This window comes from Vigna angularis, chromosome 4 (genome assembly GCF_016808095.1).
Source record: "Vigna angularis cultivar LongXiaoDou No.4 chromosome 4, ASM1680809v1, whole genome shotgun sequence".
NCBI lineage: Eukaryota > Viridiplantae > Streptophyta > Magnoliopsida > Fabales > Fabaceae > Vigna > Vigna angularis.
This window is the reverse complement of record NC_068973.1, coordinates 12229703-12243235: the sequence shown is the minus strand read 5'-3', so window position 1 is coordinate 12243235 and position 13533 is coordinate 12229703. Positions and strand designations below refer to the sequence as shown.

The window sequence follows — 13533 nt, the reverse complement described above, 5'->3', positions numbered from 1 at the left end:
CCTATTAAAAAGTAAATTTATAGAACCATTTACCAAGCGGAATTGTCTTCTATTTAAATGCTTCCTTACTCCTCAAGATCAACAAAATAATAATTTTTTTAGAAATATGCACATCTTTTTCTTTATACAAGGAAAAGGTAATCGAAACTATGGATGACAAAGATACCCGTGTCCGTAGATAAAATCTTTCAAATAGGAACCCGCAAGTAAAGGATAACGAATAATTTAATACCTGCTTATAAATGGGTCGAATGCAGATATCATACTACACATGCTTGTGGGTATCTATTACTCACAAAATATTAATATTAAAATTAAAATTTTATTTATATTTTATTAGGTTAAATTTAATTAAAATTAAAATTTAATTTATATTTATTAATTTCAATTTAATTAAAATTAAAATTTAACTTATATTAATTTAATTTACATTACTTTTTATATTTTTGTAATTTTATTTAAATTTTATTTTAAAAAATTTATAAAAAAAAATTCATAAACTCGCAAATTTTAAAGAACCCAAAAATGGATATGTGACAAGAATGAAACAGGTAATAAATCAGGTTTTCTATTACAAATCGAATAGTGACTATAAATTATATATATATCTGACTCAACTTATTATCATCACTAATTTAAACAAAAAAATATCATACACATTATTAAATATTTGAATAAACATGTGTTTATGTGTCCACACATTTTTAAAAAGTTGTAGAAAAATAAGCAACCAAAAAATATGAAATTCTAAAAAAGAGATCATATATATGCTTTCACCTCCCTCCAACCAATCATCCACATCAAATATGCCAAATCTGCATCCTGTTCCAACCATATAGGCAAACATAATCCCGGATGAACACTCTACAGTACACCTCTTAGTTACTGTAAAAGATGTATTCAAGTTGGATATAAGAAGTTACAAAATATCTCTATAACTTTGTTTTACTCTTTACTGTTTTTTTCTTCTCCTCTATGTTTATTGTGCACTCCCTCGTTCCTTTATCTCTTTTTCACTATCTATATTTCCTCAAAAGATGATGGTTCATTATTATGAAACATTTAACATGTTAAAAGTTTATTATGCATATATACATTACGACATTGAGTTTTTTTTTTCGATTATTGACGCTAGTGAATATATTTTAAAAAGTTATTTATTTACTTTAAATGAATAAAATACGTTATTTTTAGATTAGCATATTTAGCTTAATTAATGTTTTATTAACATTGAAAAAATGTTTTTTATTTGTTTATTTTCGTAAAATGATACTTAAAAAACGAAAAGAGTATTACACTTCTAGATATAGCTATGCAAACACTATATAAACAAGTTTAGAAAGAGATACATTTTGTAAGTAAGTCAGGCTAAAAATGTTCTTATCTTGAAGGAAATGTATTTTCTAAAGGACTAAAATAAACAGTGGTATTTTTAAAGGACTAATTTCTACATTTTATTTTTTAAAGATACTAAAACCTAAAAAATATGAAAATTAAAAATGAAAATTAAAAATATAGAAATTAAATAGTTTTTGTAAATCCCAAAAATATACCATAAAACTATATAAAAAAGTTATCATATAATAATATAGTAAAACAATTATTGGAAATAAAGTTAACCTTACAGTTATTAAAAAATAACCATAAAATTTAAAATTTTAAAAAAGTTCTTATACTACTACAAACTTATGTACATAACCGAACGATTATTACAAAGGTAAAGTTACGACCGAACGATTAATACAAAACTATGATTAAAGGTATAACGAACGGTTCTAATCTAAAAAGCAGGATCCTCGACATCCAACGCCTGCTCCAACGAACACTCCTCTCCAACTGCTCACATCCACAGGATGATCATTGCAAAAGAAGAACCGAACAGGAAACATGGACAAAAACAGAAAACAAGGATAAGCTAATGTAATTTAATTGTATACACATACATACATTTCACACAAGTCCAAACAATGCAAGACCGAACACTACAACATACCAAAACCAAATACAAGCAATCATATACAAACCGAATACTCAAGTAGTTATGACCGAACACTATACTCATGCATAGACCGAACACCATAATTCATTCATAGACCGAACACCTGACTTGACCATCCGGATTATATGAATGTGTAGCTACAGGCATTCCTGCACTTGTGGTGAAACAGCAAGCCCCTCATCAAGCTACCCCACAATGTTAGTCCAGTGAAGATTACCTCGATACCCTGAGGTTAAAGGACCTCCTGTCATTCTCACACATGAGTTACTCCTCTCTACTTGAGAATGAGTAATCACAGACTATCAGGATAAACGCCAGCTTAGCACGATACCCACATTTATACTTTACAATTCAAATACCATCCACGAGACATTTCTCCTTGGAGTTCTCTTCCACATTACTTGAAAACATAATTCCTCATCAATTAACGTAGCATGTCATTCACCAATCATATACTCACTCATAAGACTAAAAACCCTGTGAACTTTTGAGACCGAACAGTCTATAACAATTTACCGAACACTGACGAAGGCCGACTACTAGGAAAAGTCTAACACTATATTAAAATTGAGTACTAAAACTAAGTTGAATACCAAGACTAAACCGAATGCTAGTATAAGACCGAGCGCTAACACTAGCATAACTACTAGTATAAGACCGAGCGCTAACACTAACATACGTTCTAGTATAAGACCGAGCACTAACACTAGCATAAATGCTAGTATAAGACCGAGCGCTAACACTAACATAAATGTTAGTATAAGATCGAGCGCTAACACTAGCATGACTGCTAGTATAAGACCGAACGCTCTACCAAGACCGAACAGTCAACTGTTCACACTTCGCGTTCTGCATAATTATGCAAAATTCTGTTGAATTACGAAGAACACCAGAATTTACCACTTTTATACATTTTAGCCAACTTAATGATTCTAATAGGTCACAATGCACTTGTTCAAACTCACCTCACTACCAAAAATCACTCCTAACCTCAAACTCTCATTTTCACTCTCTCACTTCCTCAAATTGACACTGGCCGAACACTTTTTCTGCATAATACTCCCCAAATCCAGTTCACAGAGTTCAGTCCTCACATTCAATCGAAAACAGAAATTCAACATGCATTTCAATCAATCATACAATTCATTTCAAACATATAAAAATACAAGTTAAATTATTTTAGCTTCCCTTACCTCGAATGAACCTGACAAATTCTACACTTCCATAGTCCTGCCTAACCCGCAAGTAACTAACTTCTAAGGCAGCCTACAAATTTCTAATCGGTGAAAAGGAACCAACCAGAGGATCAAAGACAAAAAACAGATTTAGAGGAGTAGTTGATGAATACATGCAAGCTGAACAGTGCTTGCATGTACTAGAAAATGTAGGAACCTCAAAGGACGAGGGAATTGAACTTACCAACTCCAAAACAACAACTTGATTGGTGAAAAGAGAAACTCTTGACACCAAGAAAGCTCAGGCACGACCTGCTTGATGATCAGTTAAAAAAAAGTGAGAATTTCTAAAAAGAATTTGTAGAGAGAAGGAGGAGAAAATAAAACTCAGAAGTTTGGAGAGAAGAGTTGCATGCAGAGAGTGGCACTAATTTTTAAAACTTTCGTTTATATACTACCGTCAAAACCGATCAGTCCTCTCAGCTGCATACACCTGTCTTCCTCCACTTTCTCTGAATTTCATAGTCTTTACAGTTTTTCTTATAAATAAAGATAATTTTTTAAAAAATAAAATAAGAAAAGTGTGTCATTTTATTAAAAATCTCATATGAATATCATTTATTAAAAAATACGAGGGAGATGGATCTTTATTTAAAAATTATATAAGGTATAAATACCGATTTGTTAAAATTATAAACTAAATTAAATGTTATTTTAAAACTACAACAAATGCAAGTATATTATTCGATATAATTGTAGAAGAAATAAGTATGATTTCTTTATTATTACTACTTCTATTAATAATAATAATAATAATAATAATAATAATAATAATAATAATAATAATAATAATAATAATAATAATAATAATAATAATAATGAATACTATTATTATACACCACAGTAGCATTGTGCAATGGAGAGAGTATAATTTTCTTTTCATTTCTTTAGAGTTTAGGGTTTGAAATTCGAAAAACAAAGCATGGAAGCTTCATATGCAAGTCTTGAAGATGCTCATCGTTTTTTTTTATTGTTACATCACATGCAATGCCACTAATGATGGAAGCATCCACAGTAAAATACTCCACACTTCGCATAGGGTTTTGTTTCAAGACAACGGAAAATTCATGTCACCTATGCTACCCAAAATATGCATGCAAGGCATTGAAGGTTCTTCGCTAATTTTGAGAACCAAAATGATATTTTCAAAGTAAGCACATTTTGAATCATGTAATGTTACTAAAGTGAGTCTGACTTAGATCTTAGATCTTATTGACACATAATTTTTCTTTTAAATCTCTTTAAAGAAACCATTACTCTTTTTTTTATACAAGTTTTATGTATAGACCCAAAAGAGCAAAGGCAAATATATATAAGGAACAAATTAATAATCCAATATAAAAAAAATGGAACAAGATAGACAGATAGAGGAGAGAGAAAACTCTAATCTGTATTGCATGGTATTTTGATTATTTGTTCATGGGCATCTGACATTTCTTCCAGGGCCACCGTAGTAAAAGTAAGTTCCCCAAACATTGCTGGTTCCTTGCCTTATGTTGTAGCAATTGGAATGATCAGCCAAATGATGAATGTTTCTAAGAGGAAGCAAGCTATTGTCCCAATCAACCACTTGCAAGTTTCTAAAGTATGCTGCTTTTCTGAACCCTTCATCGGCAAAATGGCCACTTCCCATTTGTGTGGCAGTGTGGTAACCCCTTGAACGACTGTTCACTATTTCTCCTCCAAATTGCACCATGCTTGCATGACTCCTCAAGTGACTGAACATGTTTGCTGGCCAATATCCCACTAGTACACCTGATCCAAACTCCAACCACCAATGTCCATGCTTTGGATCCTATGCACAAAAATTATTTCCACATAAAAATTATTAAATAGATTAAAAGTAAGATAAATTTATAATATATATAATTGTATGTTATAATGTTAATTTATAGTATACAAAGTAGGTATAAATCTTACCTTTATAAGTCTCCTGTGTAAAGTTTAGTTAAATAAAATCTAATTTTTAACATGGTATCAAAGTCAGATTAAAGTCTATCATAATGATATTTGTGTTGTTGAATATATTGTTCTAACGTGATCTTTGAGACTAAAAATTCATTATTTAGAAAAATAATTGATTAAAAACAAATGAACAAAGCTATTTGTTTAGAAATGCAATAAAGTGTCTAATTTTCACTGAATGAATTGCAAAGCTTTCTAATAACTTTGGTGGGTACATTTAATGAGAAGAGAATCAATATACAAAGAAAAAATGGCTTAAGGAAACAATTTTCCATTGGGGCAGTGTTACTTTAGTTTGGATCCATCCTTTCTTTTTACATGGGAAGTGACAAAAATATCTTTGTCGGGTAGCTAAACCACAAAACTAAAACAACGTAGATTTCTAAAAGCATCTATTTTTCAAAATGAAAAAGTATTTTCACCAAATTTCATTTTACTTTAAGTAAGTAGTTGTTATATGTTTAATTGAAATGATTTTTCATATTTAACCTTCAACTTAGAATAGTAAATAGTAATTTTAAATTAGGGGTATAAAAACAGACTTAACGAAATAAAAATATATTGAAAAGTAATTTAAATCTCAAAAAAACAAATATATTTTTAAAATTGAAGTCACACTAATAAAACTGATTTTAGTCTTTAAATAAAATGGTTTAATATATAAATAATGATAAATGATATTTTTCAACAAAATAACATTACTTTTATTTTTAAAAAATATGTCAACCCTAGTTTATACGTGGGTCTTATTCTTTTTGTTACACAAAATCTTTAGCTTTAAGTAACCATTAGTGCTCCCTTAGGAGCAACACATTGAGGAAAACCTACGTGGAGTAGCAAGCACGATAAAACTGTGAAGTGAACTACATTGGTTAATGCTATATCATAGGTTAAACTATTCTAGTTTATAATTATTGACATTATTGGATAAAAGTAGGAACCAGAAAAAGAAGCATCATGGTAAAGTGTGTAGCTTTTGCTTCTTGGGTAAGACCACAATATTAAAAGCAAATTAGGCATGAGATACATAGCTTTATAAAAGGAAAGGAAAGGACAAGACATTGATAAACTCAACCCCCATCGAGGTAACTAATGGAATCTTCCATTTTAAATAACAATAACAATTTACACAAAGTCTAAAGAAAAAAAAAACAGAAAAAAATAATTAATTACACAAAATTTTTCACACAAATGCCACACTGTCCCTTTTTTTTTAAGATGGTACATTGTATATTTCATTTAGGCAAATAATATACTTTTTCCTGTGCTAGTTTGTTTTTGAAAAATAAAATTCTAAGCTTTTCTTTTATTAATGTGTTTTTGATTTATTTTTTGTTAGAAACACTAAAAATATTTTTAAAATTCAGTTTCTTGATAATCGAATTTTAAACTAGCATAATAAAAAATATTATTTATGTAAATAAAATCTACATTATGCTGTTTGGAAAAAAAAAATAGAACAATATATTATTTGTGTGAAAAATTAGCAATTAAGCTATTGCTTGACCATATTATAGTTCCTTGGAGTTATTTAAACAAGCTACCTAAGATGTATTGGTAGAAAAAAAGAACAAACAACTTTCAAATCATTAATTAAGTAAACCTTGTGAATTAAGCAAAGAAAAGAGATTATTGCTTTTTTGTCCCTAGTTGTTGTTGAATTGAATAGAAGAAGAATAGAACAACCCATCAATTTCAACTTTAAGTGATATTATTTCTTGTAAATAATACTAAAAAGGTTCTTTAATTTAGTGTTTGAGTTTGACTAAAATAAATTAATTAAAGTATTAAAGTGATGAATATTCAATAGTGATCATTATGGTTTTATTATTCTAGAATCTGCATAAGAAACTAAACATTGATTAATTCAAAGACAAAAAAAAAAAAACTCACCTTCCAAATCATTAAGCTAATATCAAACTGTCTTCTGTTGTAAGCAGATCTTGGGGAGATTGCTGCTCCTATTGCTACCCTATTGTTGGTCTGAATAAAGCCAGAACAGAGTAAATTGTAGCACCCAGTTGTTTGATATGCATCAGTCTGTTACACAACATGTATATGAGTGAGATCAAAGGTAAAAAGAAGAAAAAAAATATTATATTCTCCCTTGAAATATTTTTCTATTATTTTGATAAGCTTTCAAAAAATATATATTTATTTATTTTGAAGACTGACTGAAACAATAGAACAAAAATTCAAGAAAGAATTCACATTCAGAAAAGGTAGGCATCTGAATGTGTGATACTCACTGTCCAATAAGTGAAGAACCTTGGATAGTTGTCTCCATACAGTTGTGGACTCACCTGAAGGAAGATCAAAAAAGGAAAAGCATGGATTCTTGTTACTTATTAGCCTAAAGTTATTACAGAAAAAAAGTAAAAAAGAATGCATTTGCCATAATAATTACTTAACAAAAGAAAGAAGATTGAAAAACAATGCATGAGAAGTAAGATATCTGTTCATCACAGTGATCATTTAAGAGAGTAGGGACATACCTGCCAACCAGCTTCTATGGTATTCAGATCTTTGCCAAAGGACCCAGCAATAACCCACATTTGTGATAAGCTGAATTCAAATTCATCACTCACACTTGGTGCCCACACGTTTATGCTTGCCCTTGCTCCATAGTATTGATCCCCATTTACGAAAACAACAGCATGCTGCAATTCAGAAATTAAGGTACATGTCAGTGAACAAGTGCTTCAATTCATTGAGCAAGCAAAAGGGTATTTTTTTTAGTTAATTTTGGTTGAGAAAGGCAAATGCTTGGTATCCAATAACCAAGAAAGCAACAAGGAGAGCCTCCTCATCCATGTCATGATTTTGATTTTACTTTTTGGTGCAAGCAAGAAGCAAACTTTTACTAGTGGTGTCCATTCACTGTCTGTTCCCTGCTGTTTTTGGAACTCATGTTCAAACTGTAGACAAATACGGAAAAGCAGTGTCTCTCTTTTTCTTTATGAGGTGGAAAATAGCGGGAAATGAAAGAACCCTATTCATGAATTAATGCACTGTGCAACAAGAAATGAAAAAGAAGAAAAAAAGATTCCCTTTTGAAAGTAAAAGACTGTCTTTTGTATAATTAGGATTAGAGATTCATAATATACACGATTTGCAGAAACTTTAATGTAAACTTTTATTACAGAAACTATTTGGATAAGGGTTTGGTTTTGGTTAGAGATAAAAAATAACACTTGAAAAACTGTGTCAAATGTTTGTTGTGGAGTGGAAATGTCAGTGTTTTTTGGTCAAATCACAGACCTCATGATCACTGCCAGATGAGTCTCTCCGTACAGCTCTTGGTTTTCTTCCAAATCTTCGGATAGAACTTGCTCTGAGAATATCCTCCTCTGTTGTTCTTCTGATTGGTACAGTTCCATCTGGGCATGTTTCACCAGAATCACTCCACAGCTGAAAGCTCTCACTTTCCCTATCTACTTTGGTATGGTTTTTTCCCCTTGGCCTCTCTGGTGGATCCTGCAAAATTCAATGTCTGAGTTAAAACTTTCAATCATTCAGAGAACAACAAAACAAACAGCATAACCACACAGAAATCCCACTATGCTTGGTTCAAGCTCAAATCTCAAAGCAACCACTATATTGTGTATTGAATTCAAGAACATGCAGTTGAATCAAATGTTTGGAAAAAGAGTAATGTGAGGTGAATTGGTTAAACAGAATTAACTCTTGTTATGTACAAAAGAAGCCAAAAGCAAGGCCGTTGGGAAAAATTACCAACAGTGTGTGATTTCTAAGCTTTGGATGGTCAAAAGCAGGTTGCTGGTGAGATAACACACAATCTATCAAATCACCGTCTGGACTCTGCAACAAAATAACAAAAACAAAACCCCAAAACATCACTAAACAAGAGAATCAAAAAGGAAAATAAATAACAGTGTCACTGTCATCAGTCACCACAAGCTTGGATCAAAAAAGGAACATGCCTGAATTGTCTTGACAGGAGGCTTGTTAATGTTCTTCAAGTGAGCTCTGACTCTCCTCAAGTTGAGGAGCTCATGGTGTGGCCTAAAAGTGTGGTTACCCTGCAGGGGGTGGCACATTGCTGGGGCAATTGAAGAAACAAGGAGCAGCAAGGCAACAAAAGAAGGTATAGTTATGAAAAGTTGAGCATTTTGGGAAGTGAAAGAAGCCAATTTTGGAGAATGGTTTTGTTGTGCACATGTCTCTTCTGGGACACCATCATTGTCTGGTTGTGTGCATTGAGGTTGTTGTCTTGTTCTGTTGTGAGCTGCAACAAAAAATGGATCATTGCTATGTTCTGAATGTCTTTTCTTGCCCATAACTACACACAATTGTGACTGAAGAAGAACCAAACTGCTCAGAAGAACTCAAAGTTTGTTCACTGCCTTCTCCTTTTCAAGTTGTTTATAACTACTGCCACAGCTGGTGAGAGAGAGAGAGAGAGAGAGAAAGAGATAGAGAGAGAGAAAGTGTAGTTTTCTGAACCAAATTTATGCCTCCATGCCCACACCATAAAAATTCAGAAACAAGTTTATAATATAGATCCCAATGGTGGGGTTGTACTTCCATCTTTGATCTTCTCTTCCAGCTCTTCTTCTCCACACCATATATGTAGAAATAGAAATAAATAAAGTACAATTTTACAATTTAGATTTACTATATCAGTTGAAATTTAACACAGCTATTTTTTTTTCTTAACTTCAAAGTCTACCAAAGAACTGATTTTCTGTAGTTTTGTTCTTGGTGTTCTTCAACATATATATTTGGTATTCACATATCATTATAATGAAAAGAAATTATGTTAAAAAAATAATGGTTCTTTATTTTCTAAAATCTAGAGTTATGAATCATTTGATAAAATTATTATCCTCGAGTATTGCATTGCATTCGTTTCATTTATGGATGGATTAAAAAATAGCAACATAAAACCATATACTTTTAAAATAAATCCCTTTTATAATAACATAGTATAACGTAATTCACAAATAATTTTTTCTACTTAAAAATAAGGTCAATGATTTATTTATTTTTATTTTGTGTCTATTTTAAAGAAAACCAACTCCTTTTATTGATTCTCTTAGCTACAATAATTTCTTTTAAAAAATAGTAGCATCTCATTGCATTAGTCTTGAAAATTTGACACCCAAATAATTCTTAAAAAATTTATGCATCATGTTAATCTTTGTGGAGAATTAAAACAAAACAGTCACAATAATAAGTGAGATATTATTTTCATTTTGTAAAAGAGATGATATTATTATAATCAATTATATCTAAGTTGCTGTTTATTTTGAAATTTGACTTTATTACGATTTTATTATTGAAAGGTATGTTAAAAGATTGAAGGAGAAAATTGTAATAGATTATTTTTTACTATGTAGAATTATTAAAATACCCAAACAGTATTTTATATTTTTAAATGATTGATTTGATAGAAAAATGAAAAATAATATTTATAAGACCAACTGAATCTTTTTTAAAACTAAATAGATGACAAAATCATTAAAAAAAATATTAAGACATTCATTTCATTATTTTGAAAACTAAATACAATATTTAGTGAGTGGGTAGAGCTTTTAGACTAATTAAAAGCTCATTTCAGTAGCTAAATATCTTGTTTGAGTAAGATAAGCATGTTTTGTGAAACATATTTGTACTGATGATTTCAAGTGGAATTAAATAGTTTAGATGGAAATTCTTAAATGAATATAATTTTTCACTTCAACAAGATTTTATGTTTGTCTTAAATAGTTTTTACTGTCAAACTTAAATATTCTGTCTTAATTGTGTAAAAGATCAAATGAATAAAAGTGAAGTTTAATTTTTGTAACCAGAAACTATTTAGATGTTATTTCATTCTCAACTAATATCCTACTAAATCATACCTATTTTGAAATAAAATATTTCTTTTATCTTTTGTCTGTATCTCAACTTAAAATGAACCTAAATTTCTAATTATAAAAAAAAATCGAACTACTTCTTTTAAATTTATGTATAATATTCTAAAAGAAAAAAAGTTTTACTATATATATGAATTTTCCTACGCATGTAATAAAGGAATTCAAAGTTTTTTTTCTTTTCATTATAAGTTTCATTTTTTTTGTTTTTATATTTGTCATTGCTCTTTTATATGGTTATTGCATCAGTGAAAAACTTGTCATGATATTGAAATATAAGTACTTAAAAACAATGTTTAATTATATTTCTGAAAAATTTAGATCAATATCTCACATCAAATATATAGATATATATATATATATATATATATATATATATATATATATATATATATATATATAGTTATAGTTATAAATCTTATATTACTATATTAGTTTTAAGACGTTGAATTAGCTTTAAATTGCATTTTTATAATTTAGAATTTATCTTAATTAAATATATTATGACACTTATTATTTGAATTTTTTTATTGATATGGTCAATGTCTAAGTGTTATATAATCCTTGATTACTAAGACACGTTTCTTAATAACAATTTTTTTTATTATATGTTTTTAATTTTTAAATTTTAATACAAAAGTTGAAATTTATTTTTGTTTAAAATTTTGATATAGTTTAATCTTAAATTTAAAAAAAAATATAATTTTTTTAACCCAATTTTTTTAATATCTTTTTTACTAATCGAATAATGATTCAAACTAATATTTAAACTATTTACACGGATTTGATACGTTTAATTTGAATACCAACCTAAAACAACATTTAACATGTAAAAGGAAATTAATATTTTGAATTAAAAAAAGGGTTAAATATGTTTTTCGTCCCTTTAAGTATTACACGATTTTGGGTTTAGTCCCTACTCGAAACTTTGATGGCTTTTAGTTCTTATAGTTTTGAAACTATTACTGCTAATCCCTAAAATTAGATAGCGTTAAATTGTCTTTGACGTGGCGAACGGCAAACCCACGTTTCATGCCACCTCCCGTACCACGTTTAGTGCTTCTTGAGGATTCAAGGCAAACACGAGCTTGAACAGAAGATTCAAAAAACTGAAGCACCAAGCACCCACCATGAATCTTCAACTGCAAAGCGAAATTGAAGCAAACCCCAAAATTTCTCTCACCAGTCCACCCCTCAGGGCGCATAAAGTTTGGTACTTTAAGCTATTTCCACCAGGCAAAAGAGAAAAGTTGCACAAAACCCAGTTGGTACTTTAAGTTATTTCCAACCAAAAAGTTTTTTTTTTTTATATCCGTGAAGGTTGAAGTTGAAGAGATAACAATAAGAAGAGATAGAAGAGGAGCATGCGGTAATTATCACACCAAATCAAACCCACTGAGAGGAATTGTGAATGAAATGGGGGAGGTTTAACCAAAACGCTGAGAAATACCGTAGACACGTTGCTCGAAGTGGCTCCATCGAAACTTCATATGCATACATGCCCTTTGGGTGCTGGTGTAGACCCTTCTTCAGAAAACTGCCAAGGTGCCCATGGGAAAATTATGCGGGGTGCTCCAATGGCATCCTCATAGCTGAAGCTGAACCACTTTACATGTACAATGTATGGAATCCAACTCATAGAGAAACGTTTCGACTTTCTTTATGGGAAAGGTTTTGGAAATGGCGACGAAGAGGTTTTGTGTTTGAATGCCGTTGACTTTCTATGGTTTGAAGAGAAACTGGTCCATTGATGAAGACAGAAAGAAGCACTAAACGTGGCACGGGAGGTGATATGAAACATGGGTTTGCCGTTTGCCACGTGAAAGACAATTTAACGCCATCCAATTTTAAGGATTAGTAGTAATAGTTTCAAAACTATAAGGATTAAAAGCCATCAAAGTTTCGAGTAGGGACTAAACCCAAAATCGTGTGATACTTAAGGGACGAAAGACATATTTAACGCTTAAAAAAATTATATTATTTTATTTTTTAATTTATTAATCAAAATATATTAAAATTTAATATATGAACAAATTTTAATGTTGTTTCCAAATTTAAATACTAGAGACATGTTTAACTTATTTTTAAATCATATTTTAGTAAACTACTTTAATAAATGAATTAGAGTTGCATTTGGTTAATACAAGTACAATAAATTGAATATAAAGATGTAGTAGTAATGTAGATGGAGAGTAGTAGAGTGGAATTAGGAATTAATGAGTTTGCAAAGGTTGGTGAATACATTATATGAACATAAATATTGTTGTTAGAGATGATATGCATTTTATGGTGAATAAATCGAAGCAATTGTTGTGTGAGTGGTGATGGTATTCTGAGTTGCGGAATGTTGTCTGGGTCTTCTGCCCTGCGTTTATCAGCTTTTACTTTTTGTTCTGCTCTTATAATTAATTGCAATATACGGCCCAAGAAATATTTTCAATAAATAAAGATTGCC

General features: G+C 30.1%; 1 protein-coding gene across 1 annotated transcript; it reads right to left on the bottom strand.

Annotated features, from left to right (window-relative positions):
• Positions 1–4517: 4517 nt before the first annotated feature.
• LOC108330743 (uncharacterized) lies at positions 4518–9770 on the bottom strand. The gene is made up of 7 exons (XM_017565269.2): positions 9144–9770; positions 8935–9021; positions 8461–8676; positions 7695–7859; positions 7449–7502; positions 7093–7239; positions 4518–5029 (listed from the first exon to the last, which is right to left on the bottom strand). Exons 1-7 carry the CDS (start codon positions 9498–9500, stop codon positions 4652–4654), a joined length of 1404 nt encoding a protein of 467 aa, XP_017420758.1. The 5' UTR covers positions 9501–9770; the 3' UTR covers positions 4518–4651.
• Positions 9771–13533: the final 3763 nt, after the last annotated feature.